Genomic DNA, 21,843 nt, shown 5'->3' with positions numbered 1-21,843 from the left:
CATCCATACGAGAGAAACGGCGATTGGATCAATGGATCAATTCGACGGTCATCTACCAGCCGGAGAACCACAAACCTGTGGAGATTGGCCATCTCTTGTTCAAAAGCCATGACAAGTCCCTCCATCTCCAGAAGCTGTTCTTTCATATGGCTCTTCTCGCTTTCAAAGGCCTCCTCCATCTGCTGAAGCTCCGTTTGGGAGTCCATCAGCGATTGCTGTAGTTGGTTGGCAGTATTATCGGCGTCCTCCCTCAGAGAGCACAGCTCTTGCTCTTTGTCTTCCAACTGATTGGTCAAAAGTTGAACCTGACCAGAGAGATGGGTGACGTTCTTAAACAGGTTTATCTTCAGCTGAACCTCGTTCCAGAGCAAATCCATCTCTTCGGCTTTGGCTTCAAGCTGAAGATTGAGTTCCAGCATTTGATTGTCTTTGTTTCGCATTTCCAGTGCAAGTTTATCTGCGTTCTCTTTGAGTTTGGTAGACTCAGCCTCCATTTCGACAATCTGAGATGAAAGCTGGTCTACAAGTTGCCGGTAGCTAGAGTTCTCTTGTTCAAGACATCTCGTCTCGTCTTGCTCTGCGTTCAGACGGGCTTGGAGCTCTTTAACCTTACCCTGCTCCACACAAAGAGAGCCTTGAAGTTGTTGCTCCATCATGTGCATTTGATCCCAGTCCTCAGAGAGACTGTTGACCTGCGTTTGTAGCCGTTTGAGAACCTCGCATTGACCACTGAGCTCCTCAATGAGTCGATCCCGCTCCATCTCCACAGCATTTAGCTCAGAAGATTGTCTTGTAAGATCGTCATCTCTGCTTTTCAGAGCCTCATGTGTTTTGGTCAAGTTTTCTTGAAGCTCCACAAGTTCTTTTTCTTGTTCTCTCAGCTGCACTAGCTGCTCACCAAATGCAGTAGACAGATGACTACTGCTTCCCTGTATCATTTTGATCTCCTTCTGCCAGGTCTCAGATTTGGTCCTCCAGTTCTCCAGCTCTTTAGTCAACTCAGAAACTCTGTCAAGAAGCTCCTGTTCATTCTCTTTTTCTTTTACAAGTTTCTCCTTTAGATCTTGAATACTTCGGTCCGTTTCTTTCTGTAGTAGCTCCTTCTGCTTCAGAAGCTCTTGCTTCTTTTCTCGCTCCGCTTTAAGATTATGCTCTAGCTGAGAGAGCTTATTGCAAAGCTTCTGTTCTTTCTCATTTCTGATTTCCATTTCTTTCTCTTTGGCATGGAGTTCAGTAGTCAAATGCTGGATGAGGGCATCTTGAGCTTTCATGGAAACAGTGTTGTCTTCCAGCTGAACACACATCTCTTCCAGCTTATCTTCTAGCTGTTTTTGTATAACGAGCAGCTCCTCCTCAGCCCTGGATGAGATCTCTACCTGAGCTTCCATGAACTGGATGTGTTCTCCGAGCTTCCGGACTTCCTCCTGGTGTTCCTCCTCCAGTTTCTTCCTCTTCTGTGCCACCCTGCTGCAGATCTGAGCTTGCTCTTCACTCCAGCGCTCGGTGCTGAGGAGACGCTCCCGGCGCGCCTCCTGTTCCAGCTCCTGAACTCTTGACTCCCATGAACCAACTTCCCTGCGATGCTGCTCTGATTGCTCCTGCAGACGGCTGCGCTCGAGGTGCAGCTGGTGAAGGAGGCTGCACTGAGCCTCGCTCTGTTGTGCCTTCATATGCAATAACTGCTGTTCTGCCTTCTCCCTGGGACACAGCAACATGCTAATATGGCTAAATTCATGGAAATGTCATGGATACCAAGGGAACAATCTACTTTCTCTTTAGAGGCATGTTGGTTAAGAGGTTGAACTTATGGTTAAACACAACTGGGATGCCATTTTTTACACTTAGACATAATGAATGTCCATATGAAGCATGCATATGATTTATTGAAAATGTATCGAAAATACATTGTACCATATTTTCTGGAATACAAATAATTTACATTATTTCTGAATGTAGTATTAAAGTGTGACTAATACACCGATGTATCATTTGTGGCTTTTTTCTCTCTCAACAATACAATTTTGACCCGGTGTGATTTACAATAAGTTTCAACTTACTTTCTGAGAAATATTGTAAAAGGGTGAATCTCACCAAGCCTATCAAAAACATTCATATAATTTTAGGACCACTGCAACTTTTGGCATCATGCGTTTACAACATAAAAATAATACCATTAAATAAATACATTTTTACAACGATTAAGCACATTTCTCCTGAATTCTCATTACTATAATAATGCATTGAGATGTTTTTTAATAGGAGTGTTATTTAAATTCTTATTGTTTTCAATTGTGATTCTCATAAAATTCATCATACTGTATTACATATGTTTTATTATTTTTGTTTTTGGATTAAATATTCAATTAAACCTATTACCAAAAAATACGACCTACTATTATTTACGAACACCAATCAAAATAAAATATATATATTTTAATTCTATTACTAAAGAGTAATCAAGATTGTCTCAACATTGACAAACCATCCGCCTTCTCTCATGGTAACTCTTTTCTTTTTCTATTACACCAGACCAAAGTCTACAATGGATGAGCTGCACCTAATCCTTTACCAGATCATTTGAGCGACACTTACCTAACAAGCAGCACTTCCTGGTCCATCTTGAGCTTGAGTTCTGCCTCTAGCTGATCTTTCTCTGAGGTAAGACGCAGCACGATGTTACTGATCTCACGAGCGTAGTTCTGCTCTAGTTCTGCCTGTTCCCGTTGAATTCTCCGTTCTTGCTCTGGACCCCAGGCTCCTCCTGAAGTCTTCCCCCTCAGCTCTGCTTCCAGCCGCTCAACAGCCTGACGCATTTTCTCTGCTCGCTCCTCTGCCTGAGCCTTCAGGTCCTCCAACTCACTGATCTCCATCTTAAAGCTCTGCGAGATGTCCTTCCGCTCAACCTCCATATTCTGCCGCATCAGCTCCATACTGCGCTCGTAGAAATTCACCTGTTGAAACAAAGTTAGGAGCATAAATCACTTTCTCTCTTCAATAAGGTTTAGTTTCCACAATTTGTGTTGCAATATAATCCTATTATTCACTAATGTATCCTTCAAGGTTTTATTTGGTACCTGGTAAAATTGTACATCTAGGAGCATTTGCACATCTTAGCTTGTCCCCTTAGCTCTTACTGTTTGAATTTAATTTGCAAAGGTTACTTGTACTAAACCCATTTCATGTTTCCGTACTACGTCTGTACCTTCGTCTCCAGTTGGATCTTCAAGTCCTGGACCTCTCGCTCGTATTTCTCTTTCATCTGCTCCATGGCCAGTTCTGTCTTGATGCTCACAGGGGGAGCCAAACTCACCAGGGAACCTAAAACTGAAGAGACACACCAGACCAAACCATGACACATGTGTTTGGATGTCCCATGGGAAAAGGATCGCTTCGTTTTTATAATTCCTTACCATTCTTGTCAGTGACTTGCAGCTTTTTTCTGACCTGAGGGGATGTACCTTTCTTCATTTCTGGATCATCTGCAGAACAAAACAGATAGGATGAGCTATTCATTCAACAGTTTACTATAAAGGTTAAGTCATATAAATTAGGTATAGCTTGGAAGAGATGTGTGAGATCTAGAAAGGTAAACCTAATGGATAACTGAATTTCTAATTCAATTCACCAGAATCTGATTCAGCGGTTAATGATCTTCGGCTTGACCAGTCATGACCAGACAGGCTGCTCCCGGATCGTCTGGCTCTCCTTCCTGAGCCCTGAGATTTCAACAACTCCAGCTCCGAGTGTAACTCGTCATTCCTGTCCTGCAACTCCTGTGTTTAGTGGGGCGGAGACACAGAGTCATTTACACAAGTACAACTATTTATTTTTTCTGCACTTCCTGAAACAAAGATTTTGTAATGCAGAGGTGAAACGTGCACTCTCTTTGCCACGAACATTAAATGGAACTGCAAAATTACAAATATTTTAAGTATTTAAAATTAAAAAAGTATCACATCTGCTTTAAGAGTTAAAAATGTGTAATAGTTTTTATATACATACACATATAGTGTATAGGGTAAAAAAATAAAATAAAATTAAAATAAAATAAATTCACCATCCTATGTATTTTAATTGAAATCTACATTATGCAAATAGATAAAGTGCAATAAAACAAAACACTTAAGGGTAATTGAAATGTTTTTAACCCCAAATGAAATGCCAAATATCCCAGAATTCTCAAAATTGACCAGTGCATGTAAAAACAACAGCTTAGGCTGTGGTGTCTAAACTTGAATAAGCAGCATCATTGGCAAAGTCCCTACCTTGTTGCTAAAGTGTTCTGCATTAGTATTACTTAGAATACACGGTTACTTACTGTACTGGCTGGCTCGAGTCAAAACAGCAAAACTAATGGCACAACTGTGCAACTCCTCAAGAAGTTGCACAATTAAAACTGTCATTTAAAGCACCATGAATTACAGGATAGCTAGCATAACGGCCAAACAAAGGGCACTTAAATACAATGCAATGCCAGGGCTGACTTCACCATACACTCCACACAAAATATCCACCAAACACACACAGGTGCGCTCATACCCTGCACTGCTGCTCATACTGCTTAAAGATCTCTGAGAAGTGCTCTTCTTGATTCAGCAGTCCTGTGCCATTTGGATCAAGGCCACCATACTGTGCAGTAAAACAAACAAGCATAGATCAATTAGAATTATTGTTCTTAGAGAGTAAACGTCATAAAGGATATGATTTGCAGCAATTTCACAACATATAGACGTCTCACCTTGTCCTGCAGCAGATGATCTAGATCCTTCTGTAGTTTAGAGATGGTGCTCTGGGCTTCGGACAGCTTCTCCTTCAGGACGCTGACCTCCTCCTCCAAACGACTGTTCTCCTGTAACACACAGCTAGAGTCATTTAACCTGACACCACACGGACATGCTCGAAGAAACATACACCTCTATCCATGACAGATCACCTAAGAGCAGGATCATCATGAAACTTAAGTCAGTGTGATTGCAAGGGAATTAAAGGAGGCATGGTAAGGACACATTGTAATACAATACGAACATTCTATGGATACAGTTATGGTTTAATTGAAACTATTCCCGACTTGAATATTCAATGGCAAAATACAAAATTGTGGGATGTATTCATTATATGCATATCAACGTATTATCAATGTTGAAAACAGTTGCAGCTTAAAATGGACACGGTGTTATTTTTTCAGAATTCTCTGATGAAGAAAGTTATAAAACTGACCTCAATCTTTTAAACATTAGTCTATTTTAAGTGCAAAGACCAAACAGGAGAATACTGATATTAATAATAATAAGGTCAGTGGTTACCTTAGCAGCAGTGCAAATGTCCTCCTGAAGGCTAACGTCCTGAGCCCTGAGCAGTTCTAGCTCCTCCTGGAGTCTCTTGCGCTCCTTCTCTTCCTGCTCTAGAAGCACCTCGCTTTCATACTCGGATTCGCTCCTCAGTGCTGTAAGTTTATCCCGAAACTCCTGCTCCAGACCCCTGCATCAAAGAAACAACAACACTGCATTGCACTTGCATGTGTCTTCATCATATGTGATTATATGACTAGAGGAGAGCAGCCGTACTTGATTTTCGACTCATTGAGAGACTCCATGGTGACATGGCGATCATCCACCTCTCTGACCAGCTGTAGGTTGCGGCGGTCAGCCAGTTCCAGGTCCGCCTTGGCTTTGTCCCTCTCCTGACAAGCCTGGTCTGCCACAACTCTACAGAGTTGGAACACAAAACCACCACCGCATGAGAATTTCATTCATTCTAATGCACGTTTTGTTACCAGTGACTACTATTAACCATGCAAAGACAATTATCCAAGAAAGTAAAGCCACCGTGCAGTTGTTTAATGCTAACACTTCTGGACACAGTAACATTACATGTCCTCCAGGTGGAGACAAAAACCAAACAGCACAGAAATGCAGGCGAAGTGGAATTTTCCCCCACGATTTTAAAGATATAATTGATGATTTTAAGATATTAACTGTTAAAATAGCAATACATCATGTAGTTGAAGAAGTTATTTTAATTAAATATACATATCACCAGTCAAAAATTTGAAATAAGTTGGAATAGTAATATAGTAATGGTGTGACAAAGCAACTGTCTATAAATCCACTTTTCGCAGGAATAACTTTAAGTAATAATTTTCTGTATGAATTGATCAGTCTCTCACAACGATCTGGAAGAATTTTGGCCCACTCTTCTTTACTACGTTCTAGACTATGAATGGGCTTTTGCAGAACCTTGATTCTTTTCTTTGATCTTTGACTCTGATTTTAAGACCAGCCAATGAGCAGATATTTTTGTCTGATGTTCTGATACAGAAAACCATAGAATTCAACAAGGTCTCCTAACTTTTTCACATGACTAATAATATATATACATATATATATATAAAATACATACTGTGCTACAATCTACAGTCTTACAATATTTAAAAGTTTGGGGGAAGTAAAAAAAAATATTAAATTAATACTTTTATTCAGCATGGACACATTAAATTGATCAAAAGTGACTAATAATAACATTTATAATGCAAAACAAACAAACAAACAAAAACAGTTTGGTTTCAAATAAATGGTTAAAAAAAAAAGTAAAAGACAAAAATGAAAAAAAAAGGTGCGCACATGCCATAAACCCATGCTCCATAAAATAAAAAAATCAAACATATTCAAATGATTTCTGAAGGATCATGTGACACTGAAGACTATAGCAAAGTAGCAATGATGCTGAAAATCCAGCTTTGCCTCACATGAATAACACACATTTTTAAATACTGTATATTGAAAGAAACCAGTTACTCTGAATTGTAACACTTCACAATATTATCGGGCATTTCGTGACAGGTTCTGTGACTGATACAGGTCTGATGTGAAAGAGACTCACTGTAAGTAGTTTATCTCATTCTTGTAGGAGACCAGAGCAGCCTGATGGATGCCATTCCCACTGACCAGCAACTCATTGTCCAGAGCCAGAGTGAGTTCAGCCAGACACAGACGCTCCTCCAGAGAGAAGTCCAGAGTCTGTATCCAGGTTCAGAATAAAGAAAAAACTATTCATGCAATAGTTCACAGAAACAAAAATGTCAATACTTCTGATCCACTTTATGAAAAAATTATTTAGACAATTAAATACAGCATATTATAGTTTTTCAGTGTTAAATTAATGCAAATAATATCTCACCTGAAGAATATCCCTGCTGTTGTGGATGCCCTCCTCTGTCCAGAGGGTGATGACTTTATCTGGGCTTGTGCATCCCGATCCATCATCCAGACGGGTCAGCAGCCTCTGACCCACCGTAGCCGAAAGTAAAGAAGGGGAGGTGGAGTGCACCACTCGCTCCTCAAGGGCCTGAGAGAAAAGAGGGAATGACATGAGAAAAAACTAAAACGATCCAACAAAGTTCAATATCCAACCAACTGCGAGGAAAACCGCTGAAAAACTGAGCTCTCACAGTCCCACAACACAATGCACAATGCTGTCCTTGACATGCCAGAGCTAGAGCCTCAACCATGGGCAAAATGATTGCACTGACCACCAATAAACGTCCTTCTGGTGTCGTAACCCTTAAGCTGGCTTAGCCTCAATTTAGCTCCAGCGACCGCCAAATATTCATGCAACTCGGCATTTGTTATCAAACACTGAAGCTGTTTTTCTCTTTAAATGAGGTCTGAGCTTTTAAAGCCTAAATTTTATTAAGCAGCAAATCTGAAAATGTGCCCAGCCTGAGTTCAGATGCTGTTTTAATTATTATGGCTGGTTGTGCTTTCAGTAAAATCACCTCAGAAAAGTCACTAAAGGAACCCAAACTGTCTTTGCCTTCCCATGTAAAAACATCACATGCAGGTACGAGGCCTGTTGTGCAGTACATCTCCTCAGCATTGATTTCAAGTTGTTTGCCCACTGCACAGGAATACATTAGTTGTGTTTTCCTAGGAACAAGAGAGCAGAAAGGAAGCTCCACCTTCCCAATTAAGTTAATTGATTCCAGCCACTGCAGCCCTCAGTAACTTGGCTTGATGTTGGAGTTCTGAAATGAATCCTGTTTGACAGTCAGGCAATCATTTGTCTGTCTCTTGTGTCTGTCTGCTGTCAGATGTCATGAAAACATTGAGAGAGGCTTTGGTTGTTCATTCTTTCAGCAATTTTCTCTATTATAATGAGCAGGTAAGAGGAAAAGTGTCAGATAAAGATTTCTCTATTATATCTGTTTTTATGCATTAACCTGCCAGTCTGGCTGCACACCAGAAACCCATGAACATAAATTATTGTTTTTTTCCCCTCATATTTTCTACATATGTACACACTACTGGTTTGGAATAATGGAGTTTTTCGTTTCGAAAGTTGCATTTATTTAATAAAAAAAATACAGTAATATTAATATAACTTAAAATAAACTTTTCTATTTGAATGTATTTTAAAATTTAATTTATCCCTGTGATGCAAAGCTGAATTTTCAGCATCATCACTCCAGTCTTCAGTGTCCCATGATCCTCAAATGACAGGCTTTGGTACTCAAGACAAATGTCTTATTATTAATGATGAAAACAACTGTGCTGCTTGATAATTTAGTGCACTGATAATTAGAACCATTATTAATAATTGAGCATCAAATCAACATATTATAATAATGTCTGAAGGATCATGGGACAGTCTGGAGTAACGATGCTGAAATACATCAATACATTACATTGATTGTTTTATAACATATTTTATACTATAATATAAACAAATAGTAGAGTTATTTTAAATTGTAATAATATTTAACAATATTTGTGTTTTCCTGTATTTTTTATCAAATAAATGCAGCCTTAGTGAACATAAGATACTTTTTTTAAACATAAAAAAAACATTATTTCAAACTTTTGACGGGTATGTTTATATTTGTATTTAATGCACTTTGGCAATATTTTATGTAAACAACCATGCCAATGCATTTCAAATTTAATCTGAATTGTCAAAATATTAAATAAGTACAGTTTAAATTCTATTCTTAAGTGCAACATAAAACTTTGACCAAACAATGACATATAACTGCTTCTTTCAAACATTCACTTCATTTGCATGAAACAAAACCATGCAGTCACTCTCTTGCACACTGGTGTCAGCTTTTTCTCCAGATTGTTTGGCAAAGCTCTGTTTATTTTTGGCTACAATCTGCTTTAACTGCAACACCACCGTGACCTTGATCTGCTCCTGACCTTTGAGATGGAGCGCTGTGGTTTGGGCCGGGCAGGGGTGGAGGTAGAGATGGGAGCAGCGGGATCATGTTGTGTGAACAGCCCGCTCTGGAACTCACTCAGACTGACTCTCCCATCCTGATCCTTGTCTAGTTTCCTGAAGAGAGCATCTAACTCCTTTGCATAAACAAAAAAAACATGGATAACAGTGCGGTGAAGGAATGTCATTCTGTAAAGAGTAATTAGTAGCAAACGACAAGCAGCACAGAATGTCCTAACTTGGTAAATATGATTCCTAATCCCACTCCTACAGAGCGTTACATGACCGTACCTCCGACTGTAAGTCCTTGAGACCGATGTGGTCACAGACGAGTGACAGCTCCTCGCGGTTTAGTGATCCTCCGGCTCCGACCCCCAGCTCCTGCCATACTGCCCTCACCTGTCCGTCTGTCACTTCCTGCTGAGGGTCAGATGAACGCTGAGGACTTCCTGTGTCATCTTGATTCCAGAGCTTCAACTGGCCTTGAATATATGTAAATCAGAAACAATTATAGCTGTGTGCTGATTTTACATAGAAAACATGCTTGATTAAAGGGCTAGTTCACAGAAAAATGAAAATTGTCATTAAGTACAATGAACAAAGGTCTTACGGGTTTGGAACGACATGAGGGTGAGTAATTAATGACAAAGTTTTCATTTTTGGATGAGCTACTTCTTTAATTTAAAAGTTACGTGACAACATAGTAATATCTAACATACCTTGTGCCACAAAGTAGTGGTGTGTGGACTCCTTGTTGCTTCCTGTGTCCTCATCTGATTTGAGACTCTGTAAACAGTGCAGTGACAGTGCTTTACTACTGACTGAATATACTGCCCACTATTGTTTTAAAGAACTTAAAAAGCTTCAAATACTGAGGTCTGGTTTCAAACAGTCATATTCTGCATTGTTGTCCACTGACCTCCCTGCCTTTGTCATGTGATCTCATCACAGTGTTTGTTTATTTCAGAGTTGGAATCTAATTACATCATAAATGTGACCCTGGAGCACAAAAGCAGTCTTAAGTCGCTGGGGTATATTTTTAGCAAAAGCCAAAAAAAAGCATTGTAGGGGTCAAAATTATTAATTTTTCTTTTATGCCAAAAATCATTAGGATATTAAGTAAAGATCATGTTCCATGAAGATTTTTAGTAAATTACCTACCGTAAATATATTAAAACTTCATTTTTGATTAGTAATATGCATTGCTAAGAATTAATCTGGACAACTTCAAAGGCAATTTTCTCAGTATTTACATTTATTTGAACCCTCAGATTCCAATTTTTCAAAAATAGTTGCATCTCAGCCTAATATTTTCCATACATCAGTGGAAAGCTTATTTATTCAGCTTCCAGATGATGTTTAAATCTCAATTTCGAAAAATTTACACAAGACATTTTTTATCCATTTTTATGTAAATATGTCTGAAACATTTTGGCAAAATACTTATTGTGCAAAGTAAACACTGTCATAATTAAAGAAGCACAACAAGAGTTTAAAACGCAATATCTTAAATTAAGGTTTCGACTCTTGACTGAAGTGAGTGAGCAGATAGAGACAGTGTAGCTGAATGAAGTGTATGGTCCAGTGATCACAAGGAACACAATACAATCATCATAAGGCATTCCATCCCAGCAGTCATTACTTCTGCGACGCTGGACAGGAACAACCGGCAGATACAAGCTCAAGAGTAATGCTGTTCATCACATCAGTATGGAAACACTGCACCATGCTAAACAGCTTAAACCTTTCTCATATAAAGCCAGCTAAATCTCCCTGTAATGATGTAAAAGAGCTTACATAAGAAATGGTTTGGAGTGGGACCGGGTTATCCAACAGTTACAACACTGACACCATTAAGACAAATGCAGTAAAAGTAATTGTAAAGGTGTTTTCTATCTGGATACTGTGCAATATACACTGAATACTGCCTAATATTGTTTTGTGTGTGTGTGTGTGTGTTTTTTAGAGTGAAACTGGATTGTATTGTGTAACAAAATTTTCAGTAGTTTGCTACATCGTAAGTTGACTTCATTACAACAATTTCAGCATGTAGCTTTTTAGTTATCAGAATTTATTTTCTAATCAAATTTGTGTAAAATATCTAGTTAGTCAGAAACTTGTAATTTGAATCATAAACGAGTTGCAATATTAGTAAGGGCTTGTTGATTTGAAAGCCATGCACAACCACTGATATACAGTTTATTAAATCTATATTTTATACATATATATATATACACACAAATAGTGGTAAATTGTGATAAGTTACACAGAGATGGGTACATGTACATGAATTGATTTGTGCTAGTGCCATCTAGAGGTAGATTACAGTTTGACTCAGACACTCATTGACCTGTAAGATATCTGTGGTTTGATCGATGTAGGCTGATCAAATGTGAAATACAACAGGATACAATGATCAAAACGGTTCACAGTTCAGCCTCCAGCAACAAAAGAGTAAACCCAGCTGAATATAGGACAAGCCACAATCAATTACCACCAGCATTAAATTTTAAACATTACATATTCACAAACAGCTTTTCAGTCAGAAAGCAGAGAGCATAATGTCTTGTATTATCTCTCTCTGAGTCAAATAGTGCAGATTTAGTCTTTAGTTTAAGAATAAAGCCACTTCATTGATCTCCGCTGGGAAATTAAGTGAGGAACATTGCACATCTTTGTACCTAAGGCATTGTTCAGGAAAGCATGGATATATGGAGGTCTTTTGAGATAGACAACTCTCTAATTGGGGTTTACAAATACTCCCAAGCAATCAAAAGACATGAGATAGTTTTAAAAGACTTGATTAATGATTACAATTCATCAAGAATATTCCTCAGTATTCCTGATGAAATGTGTTGTATTTTAGTCTATGGCATACATAAAACTAAATAATTTATGTTGCATGACAAGGTTTGTGTGCAATATTTATCACAGTTGGTTGAATTATTTACATTAGCAAGTAGTGTTGTTGCTCACATAAATGTTGTAAAAGACTATATGGACTGGAATCTGTGCTGAGGTCTGTGAATCTGCACAGATTCGGTCCATTCAGTCCACCTGGCTTGCTTGCTTTCGTCTGACATACAATCATGTTGAAGCATGTTGATACTGATACAGCATTTCTGATACAGCAGTTTGTAACCTATTTTACTGCCGTAATCGGATGTATTTCTGGATAAATCTGGAATTGTTTTTTTTTTTAAATGAAAATATTGTGTATATATTTTCGAAAAGGAAAGTTATTTCAAAGGTGAAACAAGATAATACATTTAAAAAAAAAAAAAAAACATGATGAAATCATATTTGGAATAATATATATGCAATATATCATACCAAATAAGACAAGAAACATGCATTAAAAAAGTAAATGGTTAATTATGATTGCATATTCTTTTGTTTTATTATACTACGGACAACCATGATATATTTTATATTTATATTACATATTTTATATATATATATATATATATATATATATATATATATATATATATATATATATGCATTTGGCTGACACTTTTATCCAAAGCAACTTACACTGCATATACTTTTTTTTATTTTTTTTATTATTCATGCATTTGCTGGGAATCAAACTAATTTATACAAATTATCTTTTGTATTTTTTATTAACTTTATTACTTCAATTTAAATCTATTCATTTCAGTTAACTGCTAAAAACAGTGATAAAAACATCACAAAATAGATAAAGAGTATTACATATCTAAGATTTTTTTTTTACAGTCTATAATTTTGTGCATTTAAGATGTTTCAAACTTCACGGACACCCTTGTGAAACCTTAAACCTTTTACATAATACTTGTACTGTGCATATTCATCAGATTACTGTATGAGACACGTTGAGTTGGATCTTCATGCTATAGAGTAACGCAGAATCGCTAGTGACACTGCAAAGAGTCGATTTAGAGCGAGTAATCTCATCAAAATAGCGTGTACTGGGTTACATAAAAGCTCTAAATATTTCAAACACTTGTATGAAAAGTGAGAGAGGAGACTGGGAGAAGAAAAGCAGAACAGAACTGCAGAGACGTGTAGAGAGAGAAAGAGAACGAGGGAGGGCTCTGGTATGCAAGTATGCGTTACTAAAATAAGAGGCGCAGTTAGAGGAAGCGCCATGCCAAACTATAGCCAAACCCTTTCCTTGTTGTACTTCACATTATCAGGCCTTGTGACCACAGCTGATGCTTTGCACCCTGAGCTCCACCCAGACCAAGACCTCTAATCCTGGTTGAACACATTCGACACATAAAACACAGTACGATGAACACACAGGCACTAAAACACGCCGGACCAAACGGAGCCTGGCGGGCTGGTTCATAAACACCAAATACTGGTCGCTGCCAACATAAACTGTTCTGATGGACCAGCCTGCTTTCATTCTTGGCTAAAGCACTTGATTGTTTGAGTCCTCCACAGACTGTGACCTCTACTCTCTCACGAAGTCTCAACCCAAACGGCACCATCAGACTTCGATTTTTACACCACTTTGGAAAATGTAAATTTTATAACCACGATTTATCTGAGTTGTTTTAGCACATTGCTAGTCTCTTCTAACCTTGTGAAAAAGAAGTAACACTTCAGCATAATCTTAAAAAGAGCACATTTTACTTAATACAATACACTTTTTAGAATATACTGAAGTGTGAATGTAATGTTTTCGGAAACACTTAATTGCACATTGTTTACAATTAAATGAAAACGCATTATAGTTTAAATTTACTTTTAATTTAGTTAGCTAAATTTTTGATCCACTTAAGTAGGACTTAAATACATTTTTATATGTAATTTCATATTTTTTATTACTGTCTTTGAAATACGGTTAAAGTGTACTGTTAAATATACTTAAAAATTATATTGAAACTTGTACAGTATGTCATGTATTTGTAATTAGTGTTCCTGTAGCTCAATTGGTAGCGTTATCAAGCGTAAGGTTGGGGGTTCGATTCCCCGGGAACACATGATAGGTAAAAACTGATAGCCTGAATGCACTGTAAATCGCTTTGGATAAATTTAATTTACTTTAATTTTAATTACACATTTGGAATGATGTTGCAATTTATTACATTTAAAATACTTTAAATATACATTCTAATACTATATATACTTTTAACCTTCAATATAATATCAAATAACACACCACAAATAGAATTAGAATTAAGCACTTCACACCTTTAGTATGTTAGTTGTTTATTTGACATTATTACAAAGTGAACTTTTTAAAAGTATACTTAAGTGTGTTAAAAAAAAGTGGTCTCAGCCTCAGATGACACGCCCACAGACCATTGGCTAAATTGATTGATTGGTTGGGCGAGACGTGTGCCGCGTTCTTTAACATTCCGCCTGGAAACAAAGATACCATGGCACCAAACTCCCTCACAAAAAAAGAAAGCCTAGTGTTTACAACTGTGATGACGAGCGCTTTTAATGATCAACTAAACGTTGGAATTATGTCAAATATTTAAAGTTCGCGGCACAGAATCAGAATCTGAGAGTTTTACAGGTCTGTTATTGTGGTGACATTTCCACACCCTGAAACGTGACGTTGAAACGAACCGAACTGTTATTGGTTGTTTGACATGTCCGTCAAATGGCCTTAAGGGTGGGCCTTGGCCAATAAAAGCTGCAATACATTCCAGACCTACAGCTGTCAGTCTGAAGGTCTGGCTATGAGACACTAAGAAAAAAGTAATGTAATTGTCTCTCTTTAAGTAATCTTATGTGATACACTACAAGTGCACATTCAATATAATTAAGCGCACTTCTTTTTCATAAGGATAGACAGCTGCTTATTTAATCAGCCCTTCAACTCATCAAACAACTGCAACAGTAACATGAGCAAGAAAAAACTTCATCATCCTCTATTGTTTCTATAACCAAACCAAGATGGATCCAAAACAATTCTTTAAAAATCAAAAACTCATGAAATGAGGGATCCAGCAGCACAGGTTTGCATTTGCACAGGCTTTTTGGTCTGGCACTGCTACGCACAAGTAAAATGACTCCAGAAGAAAAAGTACAGACACAGCAGAAACAACAAATCCCCTTTTATGAGAGCTCCTGCTCTTTGAGGGGAAAAAGAGAGAACGTGAAATGAGCCATTTTTTGATCCTGAGCCAAAGGTAACACTAAAGTCTGGTGAAGGTGGGGCTGCACTATGGGCCAGCACTTGCACATTCCACACCGCCTCACTTCCTGTCTGAGAAAAGCAGGTCGGCCCAGATCCATTCACTAAAATCACACTGATTCAGCTCTTCAATTGACTAACAATACGACACCTCAAGTACTCACCACTGTTAAGTGCTAATATTTGCATGCCTATTTGCATACAGTCCCAAGATGACACCCCTTTTTTCACCTTCAATCTCCTTTGAGTGTTGTTATGTTAAATACATGCACTTTCAATAATTAATAGTAATGAAAATAGAGTGAATATACACTAAGTCTTTTTAAGTCTGTTATGGCCACCAAGGCTTTATTAATTTGATCAAAAATCCTGAAATATTATTGTAATTTTAAATACGTTTATATATATATATATATATATATATATATATATATATATATATATATATATATATATATATATATACAGTACAGACCAAAAGTTTGGAAACATTACTATTTGTAATGTTTTTGAAAGAAGTTTCTTCTGCTCATCAAGCCTGCATTTATTTGATCAAAAATACAGAAAAAACAGTAATATTGTGAAATATTATTACAACTTAAAATAATAGTTTTCTATTTGAATATACTTTACTTGTGTAATTAAAATTAAATTAAATTAATTAATTAATTAAATTTATCCAAAGCGACTTACAGTGCATTCAGGCTATCAATTTTTACCTATCATGTGTTCCCGGGGAATCGATCCCCCAACCTTGCGCTTGATAACACAATGCTCTACCAATTGAGCTACAGGAACACTTATAGATATTTATATATATATAAAGCATCTTGTAAAAGTATAAATGTCTTTACTGACACTTTTGATCAGTTTAATGGATCCTGCTGAATAAAAGTATTCATTTCTTACAACCCGAATTCCGGAAAAGTTGGGACGATTTTTAAATTTTAATAAAATGAAAACTAAAGGATTTTCAAATCACATGAGCCAATATTTTATTCACAATAGAACATAGATAACGTAGCAAATGTTTAAACTGAGAAATTTTACACTTTTATCCACTTATTTAGCTCATTTAAAATTTAATGCCTGCTACAGGTCTCAAAAAAGTTGGCACGGGGGCAACAAATGGCTAAAAAAGCAAGCAGTTTTGAAAAGATTCAGCTGGGAGAACATCTAGTGATTAATTAAGTTAATTGATATCAGGTCTGTAACAGGATTAGCTATAAAAGCTTTGTCTTAGAGAAGCAGAGTCTCTCAGAAGTAAAGATGGGCAGAGGCTCTCCAATCTGTGAAAGACTGCGTAAAAAAATTGTGGAAAACTTTAAAAACAATGTTCCTCAACGTCAAATTGCAAAGGCTTTGCAAATCTCATCATCTACAGTGCATAACATCATCAAAAGATTCAGAGAAACTGGAGAAATCTCTGTGCGTAAGGGACAAGGCCGGAGACCTTTATTGGATGCCCGTGGTCTTCGGGCTCTCAGACGACACTGCATCACTCATCGGCATGATTGTGTCAATGACATTACTAAATGGGCCCAGGAATACTTTCAGAAACCACTGTCGGTAAACACAATCCGCCGTGCCATCAGCAGATGCCAACTAAAGCTCTATCATGCAAAAAGGAAGCCATATGTGAACATGGTCCAGAAGCGCCGTCGTGTCCTGTGGGCCAAGGCTCATTTAAAATGGACTATTTCAAAGTGGAATAGTGTTTTATGGTCAGACGAGTCCAAATTTGACATTCTTGTTGGAAATCACGGACGCCGTGTCCTACGGGCTAAAGAGGAGGGAGACCTTCCAGCATGTTATCAGCGTTCAGTTCAAAAGCCAGCATCTCTGATGGTATGGGGGTGCATAAGTGCATACGGTATGGGCAGCTTGCATGTTTTGGAAGGCTCTGTGAATGCTGAAAGGTATATAAAGGTTTTAGAGCAACATATGCTTCCCTCCAAACAACGTCTATTTCAGGGAAGGCCTTGTTTATTTCAGCAGGACAATGCAAAACCACATACTGCAGCTATAACAACAGCATGGCTTCGTCGTAGAAGAGTCCGGGTGCTAACCTGGCCTGCCTGCAGTCCAGATCTTTCACCTATAGAGAACATTTGGCGCATCATTAAACGAAAAATACGTCAAAGACGATCACGAACTCTTCAGCAGCTGGAAATCTATATAAGGCAAGAATGGGACCAAATTCCAACAGCAAAACTCCAGCAACTCATAGCCTCAATGCCCAGACGTCTTCAAACTGTTTTGAAAAGAAAATGAGATGCTACACCATGGTAAACATGCCCCGTCCCAACTATTTTGAGACCTGTAGCAGAAATCAAAATTTAAATGAGCTCATTTTGTGCATAAAATTGTAAACTTTCTCAGTTTAAACATTTGCTATGTTATCTATGTTCTATTGTGAATAAAATATTGGCTCATGTGATTTGAAAGTCTTTTAGTTTTCATTTTATTCAAATTTAAAAAACGTCCCAACTTTTCCGGAATTCGGGTTGTATATTTTTGACCCCAAACTTTTTTAAAGGTTGTGTTGGCATCATATATTTTACCTCAACACTCTCCAGTGAGGTGGAGCGTCTGAGCTTGGCTCTCCTCACACCGTTTGTTTCTACTTTGTCAGTCCCAAACTTTGGTGAATCTTCCACTGTCAGCTCTAAGTCAGTCTTGTCTGGCCGTGATCGCCGCCCGTACCGCTTGGTTCCTTTCACATATTTAGGCTTCACCTCCTCTGGGACTGCTAGAAGCACAGGAAATAGTGCTTTAGAGCGACAGATAATTCAAGTGTCAGAAGCAGTCAAAATAATAAATAACAATGTTAATAGCAATAGTAGGTGATCTCACATCATTTGTTTTATGTCATAACCTTTTTCATAAAATGAGAAATATGTTTGAAAGGAAATGAAAACCTAAATGGAAGATCTCCAAACCAAGGTTCAATGCGTGACCATCTGTTTTTTATCATAGCTTTTACGTTTTCCATTTTTAAAGATAATTTTAAGCATTGAGCACTGAGATTTCACAACATAGACTAATGTTCCAGTCTCCTTAAAGCATCTATGAAAAAAGACAGATGTTTTTCTGGTTTTGGTTTAAAGATGAACTGCACAAAACATTTAAGCATCTGTATTACTTAATAGGGCTCGATGAATGGAGCCACAACAACTTAAGCCTTTAAGGTATTATGAGCTAATTTTATGCATGCCTTCATGAATAAACAGGAATGCCTGCGTTTTGTCTTCTTAAACATGTTAACAATAATAATGTTATCTTAAACATCTTAAATCCTAATAAACTCTAAGATATTTATTAACAATATAAAAATGACACCAAACATTGCCTAAATTTAAAATAACGATTGTTTTCTCTTTCTGTATTCTCATATTTTTGTTTCCTTTTCCAGTGACTCTAGCTAATACAAACGATGCTAGACCTTTTCTCACATCAAACATAATTTTTTCTTAAACATTATTGCTTTTATCCAGTGGTTCTTATATCATTTTTAATGGAAGTATGAAGTGTGGTTTAAATGTCAAAATACTTTCTAGGCCCATATATTAAGAATTGAAAAAAAAATTGCATGCTTTTTAACTGTGTACATAAACCACAATGCTCTAAAAGCATACTACTGTTCAAAAGTTTGGGGTTCAAAATATCTTTTAAAAGAAATTAATACTTTTATTCGGTAATAATGCATTAAATTAGTCAAAAGTTGCAGTATAAATTTATTATTACAACATTTTTATTGTTTTTTACTTTTTAATACATTAAAGCATCCTCAAACATGTACCATGGTTTCCACAAACAACTGTTTTCAACATGACAATAATAAGAAATGCTGCTTGAGCAGCAAATCAGCATAGTATAATGATTTCCAAAAGAACATGTGACACTGAAGATAAGTATATTCAGCAGAAAATGTATTGCATTTTAATATGTATTAAATTAAATAGCCTTAATTGTTCTGATATTTTACTATATTGTTGTTTTAGTGTATTTTTGCTCAAATAAATGCAAGCCTAGAAAAACAACAAAAACATAAACAATTATAACAGACCTCAAACTTTTGAACAGTAGTGTAACTAACCATAAATACACCAGGCTGTTCCTTAACAAATGCAAATAATAATTTAGGCAATAACACCCGGATGTGTTCAGTTCTTCAGAGTACTCAAGTTAGATCAACTACACACCATCAACAAACCTTGAGTCCACAAGGTCCAGACTGACAAGCAAAAAAACAAACAAAAACAAAAACATGACGATAAACACAGGCCTGGAAACTCTGATAAGCCTGGAGGTATAGAAAGGTCATTTTCTAGTTGAGTACCTGGTTCTAGATAGCTGCTCTCCTCCTCTGAAGTACTAAAGTCCAAAGACCTTGACAGCACAGCCACAAAGCCCTCTTTGAACTCCTCAAAATTCACCTGCAAAAAGACTTAATCTTAAGATCTATGATGCAGCATTAGGATAAGAGACACTGGGATATTCATGGGGAAAGCCTACCCTGGCATAATGTCGTGGTCCAAGCAGAGTGTCCAGCAGTAAGGGGAGATGGGCATCTAAGCTCAGCTTGTGGCATAAAGCAGTGAGCTCCTGTTTGTCGAGGTAACCGGTCCCGGTGCTGTCACAGCTGTCAAACTCAGCTTTCAACTGGGCCACATAGCGGTTCTGCTCCTCCTCATCCATCCCACCACATACTGCACAGCCAGAAAAGTCTGGGACATGAAGGTAGAATTACAAGTGATAAACTAGGCTTGTGGTCAATCCGGCATTGACGTATGAGCACCAGACACTTTAGCCTACATAGAGAGTAAATTGATTGAACTAATACACATCATTGACATCTGACAATGTAGTCACAACATAGTTTTACATGTTTATGCAAAAGTGCAAAATTAGTTTATGATACATTTGCCTTTTAGGCACAGAGATCTGTATTCGATGCATACACTACCATTTGAAAGTTTGGAGACAGTGTTTTTTTTTTTTTTCAATAAATATTCAGCAAGGATGCATTAAATTTAACAAATGTGCCATTGTAATGTTACAAAATCTTTCTATTTCAAATAAATGTTGTTCTTTTTTTATATTTAAGTATCAGGGTTTTCACAAAAATACAACAGATGCAACACAAAAATGCAACACAACTGTTTTTCTAAATTGATTATCATAAGAAATGTTTCTTGAGCAGCAAATCATCATATTAGAATAATTTTGTAAAGATCATGTGACTGAAGACTGGAGTCATGATGCTGAAAATTCAGCTTTGCCATCACTGGAATCAATAAAATTATATATATATATCTAAGTTCCTCTACATTTGAATAATATTTCACAGTATTACAGTTTACTGTGCTTTCGATCAAATAAATGCATTCTTGGTGAAGGTAACAAACTTATTTAAACAATTTTTAGCAACAAACAAACTTTTGAATAGTAGTGCAAATATTTAAACACTATACAGTAATATACAGTAATCAAATGCATACATTTTATGGCACTTTTTTGTAGGCTATGCATTTACTACAACTTTACTAAACATACTTTTTGTCTTTTTATACTCTAGTTAACCCGTTTTATTGTTTCTTCTGTTATCCTGCTGGCTTTATTGTTTTGAGGAGTCTTTGTTTTTGTAAAGAATACTATTGTATTGATACAGCGATGTTTCGGTGTTTAGAGCCAATAAGAGCCTGAGCTTATCTATCAGTCGTCTCAAATGACTTCTGATAACGGTGGAGGACAAAGCAGACTTAAAATATCTCAGTGTTTAAAGAAAGTTACTTAAACAATCAATGCACTAAGGAACTGGCTGAATGGTCACGACTTCAGAGTAATAAACAAACACCTCTGATAGTTAAATCAAAATGGGTCTTTCGATGTTTTCAGCAAGTCCATGTAACACATTTTAACACACAGATTTCTGCGTTATTAAATCTTACATCAGTTATTTAACAATAACAGAAAAAAGAGAAATGCATTTGTAAAAATCTATTTTATAAAGCCTGCAGATATCCCATAATGCAGCACGCGGGTTTGGTATACATTCACCATGGGAACGAGGACAAGACTTCAGTAAAACAAAAGAAAAAAAAATACTTCGACTGTGGTACTTTCCATTGTAAACATTGACTTTATTAAACCCTCATGACTCGTTATAGATGCGCAGGCGATCCACCGAAGGAGAAACGCGTTAACGTGACTTCAGTGAAATGTAACGTTAATCTTACCGTTATAAACTCACACCAACTCGGTTCCCGTAAAAGTCACTTCATTTGTCCAGCATCAGTGGGGTCTCCTAAAACATATGGACATAGAGTGAACGACCAAAGACGAAAAGATGCTTTGCCCTTTAAAGCGGACATAAGTAAGAGACCCTAGAGAAGCGTCCAGTCTCGGCTCTCGGGGCCAGACCCGCGCGCTCGTCCGCCTGAGGTGCAGTGTCCGCCGGGGTGGGGAGGTACCGAGCGTCGCTG

General features: G+C 37.2%; 1 protein-coding gene and 1 long non-coding RNA gene across 4 annotated transcripts in view; one reads left to right on the top strand and one right to left on the bottom strand.

Moving 5' to 3' along the window:
* Positions 1 to 21,843, bottom strand: part of ninl (ninein-like) — a 26,832-nt gene extending 4,989 nt beyond the window's left edge. The window contains exons 1-18 of one of the 3 annotated variants that reach the window (XM_059566680.1): positions 21,598 to 21,843; positions 19,874 to 20,085; positions 19,698 to 19,794; positions 17,920 to 18,107; positions 9,933 to 9,999; positions 9,505 to 9,695; positions 9,195 to 9,350; positions 7,177 to 7,344; positions 6,880 to 7,016; positions 5,565 to 5,705; positions 5,304 to 5,478; positions 4,739 to 4,849; positions 4,540 to 4,629; positions 3,626 to 3,773; positions 3,411 to 3,479; positions 3,203 to 3,324; positions 2,593 to 2,951; positions 76 to 1,698 (exon numbers count right to left, since the gene is read on the bottom strand). In XM_059566680.1, the coding sequence (XP_059422663.1) occupies positions 76 to 1,698; positions 2,593 to 2,951; positions 3,203 to 3,324; positions 3,411 to 3,479; positions 3,626 to 3,773; positions 4,540 to 4,629; positions 4,739 to 4,849; positions 5,304 to 5,478; positions 5,565 to 5,705; positions 6,880 to 7,016; positions 7,177 to 7,344; positions 9,195 to 9,350; positions 9,505 to 9,695; positions 9,933 to 9,999; positions 17,920 to 18,107; positions 19,698 to 19,794; positions 19,874 to 20,056 (4,025 nt within the window). In that variant the 5' untranslated portion in view covers positions 20,057 to 20,085; positions 21,598 to 21,843. Of the gene's footprint in view, positions 1 to 75; positions 1,699 to 2,592; positions 2,952 to 3,202; positions 3,325 to 3,410; positions 3,480 to 3,625; positions 3,774 to 4,539; positions 4,630 to 4,738; positions 4,850 to 5,303; positions 5,479 to 5,564; positions 5,706 to 6,879; positions 7,017 to 7,176; positions 7,345 to 7,774; positions 7,937 to 9,194; positions 9,351 to 9,504; positions 9,696 to 9,932; positions 10,000 to 17,919; positions 18,108 to 19,697; positions 19,795 to 19,873; positions 20,086 to 21,597 lie in introns of those variants that run through there. The other 2 variants (XM_059566682.1, XM_059566681.1) reach the window with 2 other exon arrangements.
* On the top strand, positions 8,019 to 10,084 carry LOC132157354 (uncharacterized). The gene is made up of 2 exons (XR_009437539.1): positions 8,019 to 8,160; positions 9,487 to 10,084. It is a non-coding gene; the product is annotated as an uncharacterized LOC132157354 (long non-coding RNA).

This window comes from Carassius carassius, chromosome 14 (assembly GCF_963082965.1).
Source record: "Carassius carassius chromosome 14, fCarCar2.1, whole genome shotgun sequence".
NCBI lineage: Eukaryota > Metazoa > Chordata > Actinopteri > Cypriniformes > Cyprinidae > Carassius > Carassius carassius.
The sequence above is the reverse complement of the archived record's forward strand: the minus strand, read 5'-3'. Positions and strand labels throughout refer to the sequence as shown.